The sequence below is a fragment of the Equus caballus genome, chromosome 8 (assembly GCF_041296265.1).
Source record: "Equus caballus isolate H_3958 breed thoroughbred chromosome 8, TB-T2T, whole genome shotgun sequence".
Taxonomy (NCBI): Eukaryota; Metazoa; Chordata; class Mammalia; order Perissodactyla; family Equidae; genus Equus; species Equus caballus.
Genome location: NC_091691.1, coordinates 45,797,684 through 45,817,276, shown reverse-complemented (window position 1 = coordinate 45,817,276; position 19,593 = coordinate 45,797,684). Strand labels below are relative to the sequence as shown.

The 19,593-nt window shown below is 37.0% G+C and overlaps 1 protein-coding gene across 2 annotated transcripts in view; it reads right to left on the bottom strand.

Moving 5' to 3' along the window:
- The window catches only part of PTPN2 (protein tyrosine phosphatase non-receptor type 2), an 85,569-nt gene that overhangs the window by 14,055 nt on the left and 51,921 nt on the right, over nt 1–19,593 (bottom strand). For both annotated transcript variants that reach the window (XM_023647484.2, XM_023647483.2), the window contains exons 5-7: nt 15,322–15,459; nt 7,501–7,710; nt 5,963–6,115 (exon numbers count right to left, since the gene is read on the bottom strand). In XM_023647484.2, the coding sequence (XP_023503252.1) occupies nt 5,963–6,115; nt 7,501–7,710; nt 15,322–15,459 (501 nt within the window). The remainder of the gene's footprint in view (nt 1–5,962; nt 6,116–7,500; nt 7,711–15,321; nt 15,460–19,593) is intronic.

The window sequence follows — 19,593 nt, the reverse complement described above, 5'->3', positions numbered from 1 at the left end:
GGCCTTTAACCTATTTGAGACAAACTATACTAAGACCTCACTAAAACATTAGTCACAGTAAGAAGATTTTAGTCAAAGCCAGACTTTGCTGGACTCCTAATCCACAGGGATGTAACACAGGAAACAGTGACCAAGATGTGATCTAGTGTTTCTGTGCTCCTTGCCACTATCTAGTCTAATGAGGAACCAGTAGTGAGATCTCCAAGTAGGTCCGTATGATGACAGAGGACTTTAGTTTGGTTGTCCCTACTAGGTATACTAGCAGTTCCAGGCAGCTTAGCCCACTGGGTTAGAGAAAACTCCTCTCACATGCCTGGACTTCACAGTAGGCAAGATTCAGACCAAGACAAAGAGAAATTCCATTTTCTTCATCTAAGTAACAAGATGTCATCACCTACCTTGGGAGCCTGTTGTGATTAACGAGATGATATGTGAAAGGGCCTAGCATCATGCCTGGCAAATGTTAGTTTCCTTTGCCCTCACTGCCACCATCCCTACGAAGAAAGGTAGAGGAAGAAGAGGTGCAAAGTATACCTAGGGCCCTGGAAGATGCAGGCAGTGACAAAGTATAGGCCAGAGAAGGAGAAGGCAAGTATAACCTCAGCACAGGGGACCACTGGCTCTCCAAGTCCTTAAAGGGCGGGGAACACAACCATCCATCTCCCTGCCAATAACAAGAGCAGTAGAGGAGATGGCAGTGAGAGCTGAGAGTTTTGATTATCTACGACTTTGACACTGATGCAAAATGACTTGGTATAGACAGGAGTGGCTCTCTTAGAAGATCCTATCATGGAAGCATGGAGTCTCAGATCTAATGAATAAGGGATTCTATAACTTATTGTCTGAGGATTTTAATGATTTTGAACAGAGATATAACATGGCAACTTACACTTTTCAGGAACTTAAGGAATGCGCATTCCCTGGAGTTACAATAATGGCATTCTTAAAAACAGTGCTTGTATATTTAGATAAAAAAAATCCCTGGAAAATTCATTGATGCACTGATAAACTAGTTTCTAACTTGTCTCATCATACAACAGAGGAATGAAAAAGAAAAGGCATTTTATCACACTTCACATTTCCCAGATATGGCTGTTTTATTAAGTTGCATAATTAATATATCTCTTTCTGTTTTATAGTAGTTGATTCACAAAAGACTTAGAGAATGTAAAATTCTGTAATTTTTTTATATTTGGAGGACAGTGAGTAGTACAGCTTGGTACAATTTGGCCAGAAGATGAAGAACATATTGAGCTTGACCCTGAGAGATGACGCCAACAAGGAAACAGACCTCAAGAAAAGAAGTCTCTGAACTTAATTTGAGAAACACTGAAGTGGAACTGAACTCTCCTGGGCAAGGATCTAATAAGACTTAAACCATATCCAGAAAGAATATTTTGCAAATACTTGAGAAACTACTATAATGGAACCTAAGATGTTTTCACTTTAGATTACTGCATCAATTTTCTTTCTTCCCCTATTTCAAATTTTTGTTATTGGTCCAAATAGCATTTTTTACATTGAAGAAAATGCAAGTGGGGCAACAAGATATTTAGTAAGCACTTACCATACCCTACACTGTTCTAATGCTTCAAATGTACCAGCCCCTAATCCTCACAAGAACTTTAGGAGGTAGGTACTACTATTATCATTATTATATTCCTTTTACAGATGAGATGGTTTGAGAGTGTTTAAGTAACTTGCCCAAGGGTATACAGCTAATGAACAGTAGGGCCAGAATTTTAATCCAGGTGGTCTGGGTTGACTATGTTGCAACCTCTCCTGATTGTCTAGATTTCTGAAAGGCTGATTAATTTCAGTCACTGCATAGTTTTAAGAGAGTATCCAATAAAATGTTACATTGTCTCCAGAATTTATACTGGTCAATTTTTGAAGTTTCTATTCATCACTGAAACCTAGTTATAGCAACTCCAGTCTTATACTTGGACAAAACTCAATGCCAATAAATGAGACCATGCCAAAAATCAAATCTTACACTTCCCAGAATATGCAACAAATTCAGAATCTGTCAACAAGAAAAGCACTCAGCAAAGGGGGGAAAAAAAGAGAGAGATTTAATGCTAGTGAATTAAAAAAAAAAAAAAAGCAATGTCATTTTGTCATGTCTCTGGGCAGCAAACTCACTCAACTTTGCCTTCCCTATGACAGACAAGTAAGCAGGCACTTCAAAATCACCTGCCTTGGCTTGTCACTGCTGACTGGTGAAGCCACGGAATCAATACTGCTCCCAGCTTTAACCTCATTCAAGCTCTCATTTTGAGGCCTGGAATACAGCTAACCAGACCAAGAGTTTTTCATCTAATTCTATACTCATGTTGCACCACACTCTCCTGCGTGACACATGCTATGAGCAACACCCCATGCACTGCCTGCAGCCCCATCCTACCCATTTCTCACTGAAAAAAGCCCCTTGAAGGAGCAGTAAAGTGATGTAATTAAAGTTGAAACCTACTATTATTTGTTAAAACTATACCATTTACTTAATACTTTATTAATAGTGTCAAATTACCAGCTAGAGATCTTACAACATCAATTCTGAATTGCCAAAGTGGATTACTTACTCTGCAAGGTTTACTGTCATCACTGATACTGGGAATGTGCTAATAAATATGTGGTAATACCAGAAACAACACTGCGTATTTATGCCTGACTTTGTGCCAAGAAAGATGTAAGGTAAATGATATCATTGTTAGAGATGACTGGAAATTATATACATTTATCTAGGTAGGTCAAGGTCACTGGAGATTTCTGTAAATGAATAAATGGTATGTGATTAGAATTACATACATATATTTACTGATCTTAGATGCAATCACTTTAGACATAAATATTAACAGCTCTCCTTTGTCCCAAGAGGTTCTAAATCACTTTATATCCACGTATGCCAAAAAAAATCCCAGAAAAACTAACAGGAAACTGTATCCGATAATGAAAATATCACTCACATCATATAAATCTAAGCCAAGACTAAAGGTGAAGACAGATGTCCCCTTTAGGAAAAAGCATCAGAGACGAAGAATTACACGGGTTGGGTGCTACTGAACAGACAGCTCTCTGGAGATAAACAGATTCAGGACGTGCCCTCCCCACCCTCTGCCATCGTGCTCACACTAGAAAGACGCTTCCTTCTTTCCTTTTACAAATAATTTCTTCCTCAAGTTAGAGGCAAAGAGGCGGAGGTAGATGTATGGAGAGAAGAAAGAGCTTTTTGATAAATTGGCTATCACATCCTGGTATGCCAAATGAGATACTTTTATGGGCTACAGTTATATTCATGCAGTTTGGGATTTCCACATTAACAAAGTAACTTTCGATCTTTGTAACAGTAAACTTTTTTTGTTCGGTTTGCTTTGTTTTGGTGAGGAAGATCTGCCCTGAGCAGATCCATTGCCAATCTTCCTTTTTTTTTTTGCTTGAGGAAGATTAATCCTGAGCTAACATTCGTGCCAATCCTACTCTACTTTGTATGTGGGATGCCTCCACAGCATGGCCAACAGTGGAGTAGGTCCGTACCTGGGATCCGATCCCATGAACCTGGGCCACCAAAGCAGAGCATGCAGAACTTTAACCACTAGGCCACAAGATGGCCCCTCAATCTTTGTAACAGTAAACTTTGATGATTTAAGATTTCAAGAAACTACTCTTAGATTTCTGTTCTAAGCTAAAGTTCTGGTACAGTACTGTCCACTTAAATATAACGTGAGCCACATATATAATTTAAAATGTTTAGCAGTCATGTTAAAAAAAAAGGTGAATTTTAACAGTATGTTTTAACTCAATATATGAAAAATACTGTCATTTGAACATATATTCAATATTCTTTAAATTACTAAGATACTTAAAACTTTTTCTCCCTGTATTTAATCTTTAAAATCTGATATGTCTCTTACACTTCAAACAGATCTCAAGTCAGACCAGCCATATTTCAAGTACTCAACAGTACATTTGCTTAATGGCTATAGTAGTGAACAGTGGAGTTCTAGGATGAGAAAAATATCTACGCAAAGTGAATAAACTGTATATATAAATACACATTCCTGGAAGAATACATGCATGCCAAAATGGTTACAAATTTGGGGTGGGTAAGCTAACGAAGACTTCCACTTTGTACATGATATATTTCCACATTTTTTTAGTTCTTTTATTCCTAACATGTACTCATTAATTATTTTTATAATAGAGAAAATTCACAGCACCACATAAATTATTAGAGACTTGCTAGGATCATTTCTGTGGAAACTGACCCCTCTGATTGGGTAACAGGCTTTTCTGATGCTGAGCACCCAGAAGATACAGAGACAATTGCAACATCTTATCTGGAACAGGAGCAGAGAATGCCTTGGCTTTGAATGGGGTGCTAATGATAAATTAAGAGTAAACTGAGAATCTGATGGTTACCATATCACATAAATTGGGACAGAAAGAATTCTTCTAAGCCACAGACTGCACTGTCATAATAATAAAGACCACAAAAAAGTAGGTCCATAAAATTCATCTCTATAGTGAAAAAGATCCTCCAAGTAAGTACATATATATTCTAAAACTAAAGAAACAAAACTTGAAAACATTTAAAGCGGAGGGAGGGATACTACCCAAAGGATACCACATTCCTACAATTACTCAGTCTGTAAGAACCACCAGGAAATAAGCAATAAACGGCAACTAGTGAAGGCACACTATTATGGGGGAAGTTTGATATAACTACTTAACTTTTTTTAAATTCCAGATTTAAGCTGGTAGAAGCTGAGATAAAAAAAAAAGAGAGAGAGCGAGAGAGAGAGATTTTCCTAATCTTAAACATTTCAGATAACTTTTACTTCTCCTAAATCACTGTTCATTGCCAAGCAAACCCAATGCTGGCCCCAGCAAACCCAATGTTCCCAAAATATGATTTATGAAGTAGGGTCTCTTGTTTTGTGAGCTTAATCTTCTACATACTATTTTACTGACTGATGGCATTAAGTAACCTAATGTTTCTCTTCATTAAAAATTATTCTTTAATTCTATGTCAAAATTTGAAAAAAAACTTTTTAATAAAACAAAAATTTTATTGATAGTTTGTCTTGAACAGTTAAAATAGCACTAATGATCAGAACAAAAAAGTTAGCTACTGATAAATAAAATTGCTTAAGAATTTTAATGTCTTTGAAATCTATACAATACTTAACTCTTATACTTAATTCCACCATGACAGATGGTCTGTTCTAAGTTATAAAAGGCTTATTCAGAATTTTCCTGTTTTGGCTAGTAATCACAGAAATAAAAGGGCTAGTAAATGTGTTCATATAAGAGATATATAAAGAAAGAGATTCTATCTACTTATATCCAACACTACGTGATTAGATCAGACAAGAAAAGGGGGTCTGTTGTTATTTCTGTTTCTAGTTTACGTGTTATGTTAGTATATAACTCAGATTTCTGATAATCAGTCTTTGAACTCAGCTTTTGCAGATGTGGAATAAAAATATCTTCATGAGAATAAAGCCACAAACTAGAGAAAATATAACATTCTACTGGAATTTAATTATGTTTGTGATAAGTACTTGAGTCGTTCATTGTTATAAAATGAAATATCTTATATAAACTAAGTGTTCTAAAATCCCAGGTCAAGTTTTTAATGGGGTAAAAGTACCTAAATTTTCTGGTTTATTTTAATGATTAAATGCTTAAACTCTCTTTACATAAAAATTTTACTTTCTTTAATGAAATCTTATTTCCACTAGGGCTTTTGAGAACAGGCTGGATTTAACATGAGGCTGAGCTACATAGGAGGAAGTGAGCTTAAATTTTACAATTTTAAGATGGGCAGCTGGATTTACTACATTAATGTAAATATGCTTTTCGGAAGGAAGGGAGATGATAAATGCTTCAACAGAGTGCTGTTATTTGGTGCTAATCATCTCTCATACAAAGGTACTATTTTTCCCCTAAAAAGGTTTACCTGTATATTTGAATCTCCCTTTATAAATTTTGCTCCTTCTATTATAGTCATATACGAAAATCTGAGTTGATCTGGTGTCTGAATAAGTCCCATTCGATATTTTCTCATATTCAGTAACAGTTGTTTAATGTTAATATCATCACCTTTTTCCATCTGCAAGAAAGGCAAAAATTAGTCAAACCTTTCGTTGTGAGAGTCTGGGAAAGAGAAGCAATACTAGATAACTGTTAAGAGTTTTGGCATGTGCTGTGTTCCTCCTCCTCAAGAACAAGGTAAGTTACCACTGCAGCTCTAACTCTTTATGCACAAAACGGTCATCCCAGTGCATCCATCACCCACACCACACCTCAACTGTTCAAGTAGTAGATGGAGGACTTCTGGTCCTTTAGCTGATCCACAATTGAATGCAAAGCAATCATACTAATCTCACTCACTTCGGCCAGTGTTTGGTCTAGGGAGGGCTTTATGAGCAGTTCTGGCTTACGTAAAGATAAATCCACTGAGAATAGTGCTTTTTTTAAAAAAAAAAAGAAAAGTTTTAGCAGGAGTAAACCTTTCTGCCCAGTGCCCTTCCACCTTTATGTCTGTGAACAGCAGACCTCTAAAGATGGTGGAGAAGAAAGAGTCCAGACCCACAATGACACTGTAGAGCCACTGCACCAGCCCTGGACTACTGATCTGGTATTATAACCACAATGGCCCCACCTCAAGGAAAAAGAAAAAAGTTGTTATATTTAGTAGGGAACAGGTGTAAACACACAATCCAGTTTTAATATACACCATTTGCAAAGTAGACACTAGAGTTTTTAAACATGTCAAAGTTCACTTTAATGTAACAATCCAATCTTTGATTGAAGTATTCTCTATATAGGCAGAGTGGTAAGGTAATGCAGTAGATATGTTAAGACTCAACCATTTCTATAGCCTAGAAGTGCCCTATATCCCAAGGCAGGAAAAACAGACATCCTAAAAAGAGAAAAGGTATAGACCGGTATCCAGTCTGGGGCTTGGAATCGGTTGGTGGAGAAAGAATGCAGCCCTTGATGGTACAGATAGGAATCTCAGGGGAACAACAACAATACCGACATTTATTGAGTGCTTAGAAAATACCAGGGACTCTTCTAAGTGTTCTAAATGTATTTATTCATTTAATTTCCACAACATCCCTGTAAGGAAAATACTATCATTATCCTTAGTTTGTAAATAAGGAAATTAAGACAAGAGAAGTGCTTGTCTGAGGAGGAAGGAATTGAATATTATATATCAATTTACATTTGAAGAATAAGGGGAGGGGAGGGACCTATTATTTCTGTAATATAAAACTACTAGGTAAAAAATGTTTTCTTGGAGATCTCTAGAATTATCTTGGACGAAGCCCCACCGGTCACAAATAAGAGGCAGCTGAAAGGGTGTAAATGAGATTTTTAGGTTTTCCAAAAAAAGAAGTTTAAGTTTGAAAAAAACAGTTCTGGGATACTTACATTAGAAACAATAAAAAAAGAAAACAAGACTATAATTAGATCATAAGGAGCACTTACCAGAATAAGACAGGTGTCTACGAGAGAAAAGGTGCCTGACCGCCCAATGCCTGCACTACAGTGGATCACTGCAGGCCCATGTTCAGGATTCAAGGAACCAGATTCTCTCACTTTAAATAAGAAATTGAGAAATGAAGCTGGTGATTCAGGGACTCCAAAATCTGGCCAGGTAGTATAATGAAAGTGAGATATTGTTCTGGTTTCACCACTCTAAAAAGTGAAAATCAAGGGGGAAAAGTTAGTTCCAATTTTTTCTTTTAAAAAACTACTTCAGAAAGATTATGTGTTTTATGTAATGCTTTTAATCCTTATGGGCCTTTCGTACCATGATTTTTCACTTGGTTTTTGATAATCACTTATATAAGTTTGGGAAGATTTTCTCTAGGAGAATTTGGAATATAATAAGAACTAACACTTCTATAACACATTATTTTGTAGGCATGTTCTAAGCTTTTTATACATTACCTCAATCCATACGACAATCTTATTAAAACCCATTTTCCAGATGAGACAACTGAGGCAGAAAGTTAAATAATTTACCCAAGGTCACACCTTCAGAAAATGACAGAGCCAGGATTTGAAGAGGCAGCCTGGTGCAGCACTGGGGTTCTTAACCACTGACCTCTACCATACATGTTGCCAATATTTTCTTTAATTCATACATCATGATGAGTGGATTCTTTTTCCTATTTTTAAAAATTCCTACCAGTACAATTTTGCATTCTTTAATGGTTTCCTTTTTAAGAATTCCAAAGTTTTTTTAGACATAATCTTTTCTATTATATGAGTTACCTTTTACATTTAGCTATACAGGCACAGAGGAGCAACTCAAGAATTAATTTAAAGAAACAATCTTTACAGTTTTAATTGAAATTGCTTTTCTAATTGCTGCTTTACTCCATGGTAATAATTTCCAGTCCTAAAACTGTTTATATGCCTTTGCTGATGTACTAAAATGGTTTACCAACATGCTAAATGTTTCCTGTCTCTTAAAGCCTGCCTGGCATTCACTATCACTTGCTGGATATGCCTGATGATCTTCATTTCTGACTAACTCATTATGAAAATGTTCCTTAGCTTTTGCCAATTGCTTTTGCCCCAAGGAGCACTTCTGTACCTTATACTGTTCATTTCTTTAAATGAAGCAGCAATCCTCCAACATGTCTTTGCATAATTTTTCAGTTTTATTATAGAACTTTTTTGGAGAGAGGAGATGTTGGGGCCCAGGGCAGGCGACCCCAAAATATCCCACAATAGCATAGTAATTACTCTGAATTGAAATTACTCGAGAAGCAGCCAATACAAAAAGAGGCATTTTGACACTCTTTTCTTTGTTCCCCCTGAAAGCAGGAAATAAATCCCCCAGCTGAAAGGTGCTCTCCCTGCATCCTTATCATGAGAGCCAGGGAATTCAGGGCTGAGAAGCCTATGTAAACACAACTTGCTAATTTACTACTTCAAGTTTGAATTCCTCACTAATTACATACCCCAAACCTAAGTTTCTTTGCCCTGTCATTCCTCACTAGGTTTTTATCCTGTTAATCTGGTCTTGCGTCAATTTTATTATTAGTCCAACCAGAAGAACCCAAGAAGGATAGACGGAGGCAATTTCCCCCTCCCTAACAGAGACATAGAAGCAACATAAAAGAACCACGATATTTTTAATGGCTACCAGCTAGGGACTATTATTATAGCATCCTGCTTTCAATACAAATTTTCAAAAATAAAGTTAGCTTTCATTCTTTAAATATAAATTTTCCCTTTTTTCAGTAGAAATTAAGACTCGTAAGCCCTAGACTTGATTACATGAGGCATTAACACTGATAAAACACACTGCAGAATTAAAAAAAAATTTTTTTAATTATAGTGGCTAATTTTTCTTATCATTCAGCTTTTATAATTCCAAATTCCAAATACACTGGGATCCACAGGTGCTTGATATACTGAAGGTACTAGAATTAAAATGATCATTGTGATTACTAGATTTCAAAACATTCCTTTTTAAATTCCAAATAAGTATGCTAAGTGAAAGAAGCCAGACTCTGAAGGCTACATACCATATGATTTCATTTATATGACAGTCTGGAAAAGGCGAAATTATAGGAATAGAAACCAGCTCAGTGGTTGCCAGGAGCTAGGAGTGGAGGGTAGGGCTGACCGTACACAGGCAGCAGGAGAAAATTTTGGGGGATGATAGAACTTGTTCTTTATCTTGATGGGAGGGGGTTACACAACTGAATGCATTGTCAAAACTCACAGACTGTACACCAAAAAAACTCAATCTTACTGTATGTAAAAAAGGGAGTTAAATTTGCTGTATTAAAAAAAGTATTTAAAACATTCCAAATTAAGAAGGCTAAATTGTAGTTTCCTTTTACAAAGCCATTAATGCACAGGTAACAACGCAATACCAACATAGGAATGGGCTAAAGAGGCTGGTCTCTGATTAGCCCAGGGGTATACTTAAAGTCCTATTTTCTTTTAATGAGGTCTAAGTTTCCAGGAGGTGTTTTTAACTCCTTTTTTTCCCTGACAAATCACCCTGCTGTGCTCATCAGCCTCCATGTAGTGCTGACCATGCAGAGCAGGGCCAGACTTGGCCCATGGGAGCCTAAACCAAGTCCTGCTGGAGCTCCCGGGTCTGGGAGGTGTGGTGCCAGGACCCTGCTCCAGTGCAAGCTGTGCTCTCTAGGGTGTGGCCCAGTGTTCCTATATGGTTGTGTGCTCAATTATTGCATCACTTCTTGGCTCAAAACCTATGGTTACCCCCAAATTCTGAGCAACTGCTTGCTTTTTCTTTGCTTCTATAATTTTGGCTCAAGACTAGTGGTCTCTTGATTTTTTTCAAATTCAGGTCATGCTGTCTGGGATACTCAAAGCCAGTTCCCAGAAATGCTCACGACTGTTTGTATAATACAGTCTTCCCTACTAATAGATTTTTAAAATCAGTCTTTTTCTTTCCCTACAGGACCAGACTAAAGAACTTCTTGAGAGGATAATTTTTATTAATTTACCCCTACTGAAAGAAGATTCAAAAACAGCAGCTCACAAAAATCATCTAATTCCCAAAGGACCACGTTAGGTAATAAGATGTCTATGTTTACTACTATGGTACAAACGAAATGTGTATATGTATGACTGGACTCCTTTTCCCGGTTTTTCATGCTGGAAAAAAATGAGAGGGGAAAAAAGGGTTGCCAAAGGAGAGAAAGCTAATACAAAATTCATCTTTATTCCAAACAAGCCCTACATTTAGACGCTACAATTTTTGACAAACTCCTTCTTTCAGAACTGTGGAAGCACCCTTTCCTTCTCCTACGTCACCGAGTCACATTAGTTTCCCTTCTGTGAGGTCCAGTTGGGCCCTTCCATCTCTTTCCCTCTGCTGCACCTTACACCCCATGCATACCGGGTTGCATCCACAATAGCGTGGCTGTCTCCATCTCCAGCCATCCCGCACACGCCTGCCAAGTGTTCTTTGTAAAATACTGCATTATGAATACCACACTCTGCATGAAAATGTCAGTGGTTCATCATTCTTTTTAAGGCAAAATCTCATGTACATTTTTTGAAGGAGAATTCAAATTTAAAGTCTTTGAATAGGGATATCTAGCTCATTATATATGGATTCATATTCATATAATCTATGAATGGAGCAGGTGGTATAAGACAATGGGGAGCTTTAGGCTTATGGCAATTTAAGTGTATGCTGTCTAAAGCTATTCAAATTCAAGTTAACTATTATTATCATCAATATATTTAAGATGATTACCAATTTTATAATCATAAAAAATCTACACAGCTCTATGGTGCCAGGCCCAGTTATTGTCACACTTTAGGCACATATAGAAGGTACCAAGATTATGCTTCCAAAAGACTTTCATAAGCCCTAGTTTTGTCGTCCTTAAATGGGGTTAAAAATAGTACTTACCTTATAAGCCTATCATTCTAAAGCGCCTAATATATGCCTGCACATGGTAAATGCTTAACACATTATACTCACTAATTGCCTTTATTTTAGCCCCTAATAAGCTCCAATAATTGTAAACCTCTCCACATTTTCAGTCTCTTCACTTAATATTTCCTCTATACCTGGACAGCAGCAAAGTTTGTCAACCCTGTCTCCTAAATACAGATTTAATCTATAAAATCTGTACCCTCACTGACACTGCCTTAGTTCAGTCCCTCATCAATTTTTGCCAGGATCATTATATTGTCTGTGTTAAACACTTAGTTACTGCAATTCATTTTGAAAGGTAAGTAGAACTCACCAGGTCAGGAGGAGAGGAGACTGACAGGAATAGTTAGGCATTGGGCTTGCTTCTAAGCAGAGAGAAAAGCAATACAGAGGCAGGACACCCAAGGAACAACCTATTTGAGGAGTAAGTCTTTTAGCAAGAACAAATCCTGAGTGCCTGAAGGAGAAGAAGGTAGACAAGGAGGCAAGGACCAAGCTGGGTTGGTCTTGGACTTCTGTGCTGGCTCTGCAAGGATTTTTTAGAGCATGGTAGAAGGATCACTCTTGTGTTTGAGATCAACCACTCGGGTATAGTGTGGTTGACAATGTACTCGGTGCAACTGCAGAAGGGAGGACAATGGCAAGGGCAAGGACCCTGTCCACACATTTTCGTATATTGAATTTTTCATTGCTGAGTTTCAAACCCAGAAAGTATAGAAGTTATTCCTTAAATAGGGAAAATGTTGATATAATTCTGGCAAATCTCACCCTGTATCGTGTCGTTGCTGGTTTTCTATAATCCAACCACAGGACCTTTATTCAGTTGCTAGAGCTCAGCGAGCTCCATCAGGTGATTTGCCCAAGATATTCCCTCTTCCTGAAATAGTTTCCGGAACTCTACCCCACTTCTATCCTCTCTCTTTTATTTAATTAATGCCTACAGGTCCCAGATCAATCATTTTCTTAGAGGTGGTTTTCCTGACCTCCTTCACTAAAGGTACTTCCTCTAATAAATACTGTTATCTCACTATATGCCTCTTCTCTTGGAAATGTCCTGAATTTTTAAATAATTCTTGGGTGCTTCCTTAATAATATATACCCAGCCCGCTAGAACAACTCCAGGGGGAGTTGAAAACCTTGTTATGGAGTCAAAACACAGACATACACAAGTATTGAACAAGCCAATAAAAGGCTAAAATTTAAATTATGGAGAGAAGTGCAGGAAGTTCACAGCTGTTAGGAATGAATGCATCACAGACATATTAAGACCTAAGTAAGAAATGGGGCACAAGGTAGTGCTAAAGGATGTGTGGGATATAAATAGGCAGAAAAGAGAGGAGGACATTCTAGGTGGGATAAACTGATTAAACTATTTTGAATCAAATCCCAGTTGAGCATCATAATAATTAGGCACTCATTCTGTTTTGGGCACATCTACAAGGACAGAGAAATAGAAGGCAGTCAGCATTACAACAGTATTCCTGAAATGTAATAAACATAAAGCTGGCCAATAATATTATGGAAAATAGTTAAGGGCAACAGAAAAAGAAAAACCTTAAAGACAAATAAGTACTCTAGATGGCCTTAGATTTAAAAAAGCCCCTAAAACCAGCTCCATAGCTTAAGCTGCGGGGCCACCTTAAAAGCAGAGATGGACTCTCACCATTCAGAGGCAAAAGTTCAAATTCTTAGCTCTAATCAAGACACTGGAAAGGGCTGCAGGTTTGTAGCTTTACTGTTCCATTAGACTGGAAGTCTCTAAAAGAGCAAGGCCTGCACAGATCTGTTAATAGCTCCAAGCCAGGCTCCTTTAGAAGCAAACTGGTTCTCTGCACCTCAGGAATCTCAACAAAGGTCTGCAGGTGAGGTTGGCTATCACTCCCCTACTTCATCATCACCTTCCCTCGACCCCTTGTTATTTCCTTCTCCCTCAACTTGTTCTTTTCAACTGCTCTCGCTCCTGCAGTCCCTCCCAATTCATTAATATTACAAAGAAACAGATACACAGAACTAAAGCTAATAATTATGGATCTTGCACTGAGTCTAGGTATGTTATAGCAGTAAATCACTTGATCCTGAGGTAGATAAGATTAGCATCTTTTTCAAAAGACAGCCTCATGTCATTAGAAGTTAGGAGATCAGGATTTGAGTTCTGAGTCACTTATTACCCAAGTAACCTATTTGTGGAAAAAATCCTATCCTTAATGGATTTTAGGATTATTTTTTAAAAATATGAAATACGAGATTATTAGGAATATTTATCTAAATTACAAGAAGACCGTGGGCCAAAAGATATTTATGTGAAAGTGTTTTGCAAACTGATAAACAAAACACAAAAGTCATTCTATTTTATTACTATTTGAGGTATAATCAATTCTCAATTAGGATAGATTTCAGAAACAAGGAAAAACATCTACGCTCTTCTCCATCTAAATCAATTTTAATGCCATAAGCAGATGAGGTACCTGGGATAAATACCAAGAGAAGATGATTCAGAGAACCATGAGAAGTTTATGGAAATGCAGTTCTCTTTCTGGGAATGAGCACGGTACGATCCAGTACCAAATAGTTATGGATGTATCTCAATGCAGTTTGAGACATAAGTAAATGGATAGTTGGTGCAAAATAAATCCAGTAAGGGAAATTTATAAGTAAGTCTAAGGCTTGTAATTCTCAACCTGACCCTTGTTAGATGACCCAAGTGATTAGATAATAAGCTTAGTTAGGGATGTCATGGGAAACTGGACCTGGGCCTTGAGCACACAGTACGCACCTGTGCTTACAGTATGCAATAAAAGTCAGAGATCAACCATAAAACATATTTCTATGTATCTAAAAAGTACTTATATTTATACCCTTTCTCTTCTCTGCAAAGCTTTTTTTTGGTTGTTAATGATCCTATGCTAATCACTTAATTCACTTAAGAGTTAACTAAAACAGCATCTCACTTTATAGACTAGATATATTCCTGAAGTCATTTTTGGGCAAACAAATATTTTCCTATTTTCTGGTTTTCGTAGTTTCTAAAGCACCTCAGAATCACTTTCATTTCATATTTTCTACTTATTCTAATTACAACACAATGAAGGTAAAAGAGGTAAGTGGGAAAAGGGGGAGAAATGTCTTGCTTCCCAGCCAGACAACAGCAGGCTCACAATCTACTATATACACGGATCTGGACCAAACACCAAGGAACAATTCTTATATTTCTGGAAAAAAAAATCCAAGGAAATGTTCTTGAGACCAAATGCTAAACTTATTTCACCATTTTACCCAACTCAATAAGGACAAATTTCTGTGTGGTGAATTACTTGAATTAACACTATTCCGCTAAGTTATTTTCTCAAATACCTTGCTACTCTCAACAGTAGTAAATACCAGGAACGGTTGTTTATTGGACACCTACACTGCATCAGGTGCTTTGCATGCACATCTTCATCTGATCTCCAAAACAGCCCTGAAAGGGAGATATTATAATCTCCATTTTACAGATAAGGAAAGGCTTAGGGAGGTTGAGAACAGGTCCCAAGGAGACTTCTACTAAGTAGCAGAGCTGGGATTTGAATCCAGGTCGGCCTGATTCTAAAATCCTCTCTCTTAATGCCCAAAATAATTTTAATAAATTAATTTCAATCCTCAACTATCAACCTGAACTTTAAAATTCTTACTTTCTAGGGTTTCTTCAGAGTCCTTAGAGAGCTACCATATATAGGAACACAATCTAAAAACAAATGGTTAGGACTATATATTATTATAGATATTATCAAAATGTATGTGCTGCCCCAAACTTCAAATCTAATAACAAACAATAATTGTTAAAATCATCATACAAAGTCCAATCTTTTGGTCATGAAAAGTCTTACATTGATATTTTCTAACTGCAGTAGATGTACTGTATAATATGACTTCACATCTTCTGACAAGAACTTCACACTGAATCCTGTTTCTTTATACAGCATCTCTCGGTCGTCTTTTGTTGGCCAGTACTGTGCACATTTAACCTAAATTTAAGAATATGTATATGATTTTTTTTAGTTTATAGACATTATGAAACTATAAAAAGTTGGAAAAGGAAAACAAACCAGATACATACAAGCCATATTTTTTCAAGTACCCAAATCTAGGAATAGTCACACTATATTTGATGTTTAATACATTTTGATAAGATTGACATTCTATAAAATCAGGTTTGTAAAATGTTCCCATAACTTATACACTAAAAAAGCTATAAACAGACACCATGTACATAAAATAAAAATGAATGCCATTTCTAAAGCATGACAACCTATATTTTAACACCATACTGGCATTCACTTCATGTTTCTAAAAGTATCAAACTCTTGCAAGAATCTTATCTTCAAACAGTATTAAAAAGGCTTTTACAAGTATTTTCCACAAATACCTATGAATCTGCTACTAAATACTACATATCTAGAAATAATACTGCACATTTACTTACTAAAATTAAATCAAGGGAGAGAATCAGAAGATAAGCCACCTTTACTTAGAGTTGTGATATTTTGGCAGAACTGCTGATATGGAATTCACATTTGTGACAATAAAAGCATCTTCCCCAAAGCCAAATTTTGAAGCCAGCAGGCTGAGGCAAGGTGAGATAAAGAGTCTTTCATTAGGAAAAAACACCAGAGAAACTTCCTTGTAAAATATGGCCATTTCTCCTTTTCTAAATCACAAATAGCTACAAATAACAAAGAAAAATGCCTCCAAAACAAATGAATACTATGAGCTAATACCTCAAAAGGTGCTAAAAAACACTTACAAAATGATACAAGAAGTGAAAGAGCATAAATGAGAAATTAGAACAACTCAGAAATGAGGTGACAGAAGCAGAAAAGAATTAGAAATAATAGAACACATTTCAGAAATGAAAATTAATAAAACTAAAAGGAACAGAGGCATGAATAAATACAAGAGATAATGCCTTAAGACAAAAAGAAGAGGAAAAGGAGGAAATTTTTTTTTAAATAAAAAATAAAAAAAGAAAAGAAAAGAAGGGCATCAGCCCAGTGGCATAGTGGTTAAGTTTGCCTCTGCTTTGGTGGCCCAGGGTTCGCTGGTTTGGATCCCGGGCGTGGACCTACACACCGCTCATCAATCCATGTTGTGGTGGCATCCTACATAGAAGAACTAGAAGGACTTGCAACTAGGATATACAACTACGTACTGGTGCTTTGGGGAGAAAAAAAAAAGAGAGGAAGACTGGCAACAGATGTTAGCTCAGGGCCAATCTTCCTCCCCCTCCCCAAGAGCATAAAAAAAAAAAGGCTAAAAAAAATGGAGAGAGAGACAAATAGGATTTAAACAGAATGTGACAAATATAAAAATAGGCAAAGAAAATCGAACATGCATAATAGGAGGACCCAAAGAACACACCAAAGGAAGCAAGGGAAGAGAATAAATACTAACAAGTAGAATTCAATAAATTTTCTTTAAAAAAAGGAAAAATATTTGAAATCACATGTTGAAATAGCACACTGTGCAGCTGGAAAAAGTGACCCAGAATGACCAATGCTAGGACATATTTTGGTAAAATTAATGAGATTTGAGGGAAAAAAATCCTTTGGGTAACCTAGGTAAAAAGAACAAGTGACCTACAAAGGAAATAAAACATCTATTTGACCTTGACAGTAATTTGTAATGCCAGAAGGAAATGGAGTAATATGTTTAACTTGCTCAAAAAAAAGCAAATACGAGTCAAGGATCCTGTATCCTGCCAAACTGACTTTTAAGCATTAAGATAGCAGATGAACTGTCAGCGAGATGTAAGAAATCATGTCCATGAGCGCTAACTCAGGATCCACTAGAGAACGAGCTATAGACAGAACTGGAGAGATATCAACAAAGACTGATGATGAATATTAAATACATATTTATATGTAGAACTAAGATTTTAAAAGGGATATAAGAGAGAGACTAGGGGCCAGCCCGTGGCCGAGTGGTTGAGTTTGCGTGCTCTGCTGCGGCGGCCCAGTGTTTCATCAGTTTGAGTCCCAGGTGTGGACATGGCACTGCTCATCGGGCCATGCTGGGGCAGCATACCACATGCCACAACTGGAAGGACCCACAACTAAGGATATACAACTATGTACTGAGGGGCTTTGGGGAGAAAAAGGAGAAAATAAAATCTTTAAAAAAAAAAGAGAGAGAGACTATAGGGTGCTATATACTCTGACAATGTAAGTAAAGTACAACTAAAACAACAGAGAATGGAAAAACCAAAAATTTAAAATTTTTTTTCAGTAATTATTTTGGTGATGGAGTTGGTATTATTATTATGAGTATTTTTTGTGTGTAATATGGGACAAAGTAAATGTGTCACTGTAAGATCTTCTACATCCCTAGTGTCTTTGAGAACCAGGATTCAGGAATCTAGAAAAAGGAGGTAACAGATACAAGGTAGAAAGGGTTAAGCCAACCCCTATTATCCTAAATTTGAATTGCAAATATCACTATGAACTCTTGAGGTATGTTATCTTTTTTTTTTTTGAGGAAGATTAGCCCTGAGCTAACTGCTGCGAATCCTCCTCTTTTTGCTGAGGAAGACTGGCCCTGAGCTAACATCCGTGCCCATCTTCCTCTACTTTACATGTGGGACATCCACCACAGCATGGCTTGCCAAGCAGTGCCATGTCCGCACCCAGGATCTGAACTGGCAAACCCCGGGCTGCCAAAGAACATGAGCACTTAACCGCCGTGCCATCGGGCCAGGCCCTAGGTATGCTATCTTAACACACAAGTATCTTTCCTTAGCTCTGTTCACTGGAAAGCTCTAAAAACAATGACCAACTCAGTAACAATAAATATCCCTATTTTTTTGTGATCTTGAAATATCAGTGCCTATTAAAAGAAACTAAGGCTCCTTAAAGAAACAGCTGGTTCTTGGGCCTGGCCCTGTGGTGTAGTGGTTAAATCTGGAGTGCTCCACTTCAGCAGTCTGGGCTCGTGGGGTTCGGATCCTGGGTGCGGACCTACACCACTTGTCAAGCCATGTTGCAGTGGTGACCCACACACAAAATGGACGAAGACTGGCACAGATGTTAGCTCAGAGCAAATCTTCCTCACCAAAAGCAAAACAAAACAAAAAAAGAAATGGCTGATTGTATAAAGAAGAGTTTAAGATGAGCCTGCATTATGCAGTCATTCCAGATAGCAAGAAAGCTATTAAAGACTCTTAGGTTTGTGTTGAAAGGATACAGGGCCCAATTTGAAGAGATTCCAGCTGGCCCATGAAGGGACAATTTGAGTACTAAGAAGGATAATAACTGCAATCAAGTGAAATTAATCAAGTATGTTTAGATCCGTGAGTTCACAATAATTCATCTGCTCCTGCCACGGCCCTCACAGCAAAAGAACCTAATTGGTCACCTGTTGAGGACACTAGAGAATCAACTCTATTTTGAAAACCACTTTTCCTACACAAAAGTGGTCAACTAACTAGAATAGGACGTTTCTTTGTTTTTTTAATAGAACTATTCCAACAAAAACTCAAGAAGGAAGGATAAAATTGGAATATCACTATTTTGTAGCCCCTAATTAATTAACGAACTAAGCACTGACCAATAATGGCTGCTAACATCACAAAAAGAAAGATAATCAGACGTTACGGTCAACTTAATAAACAACACACGGCCACCCATGAAGTAATCTTCCCCCAAATAATTAAATTGAATCTTATTAAGCTTCTGCATCCAACCACTATAAATATGATTTCTAATTTCCACTGGCAATCTTAATCTTATTAATATAGCAATTATATTCCAAAATGAGGGATAAAACATAAGTCCTCTAGTTTGCAATGCTGCTCAAACTGTTCAAACTGACAATGTCATCATCACTTAATTTTTAAATTACATTGGAAACCATGAAAAACCACTCTAAATGACTATGCTGACACTGCTGGACATTCTGATGTGTCAATTTCACTTCAGATTAGAAATACATCAGAAAAATTTTCACCACCATTGAAAACCAGCAAAAGTAAATTTATTTATTATTTTTTGTGAGGAAGATTGGCCCTGAACTAACGTCTGTTGCCAATCTTCCTCTTTTTTATTTTTGAGGAAGACTAGCCCTGCGCTAACTACTGCCAATCCTCCTCTTTTTGCTGAGGAAGG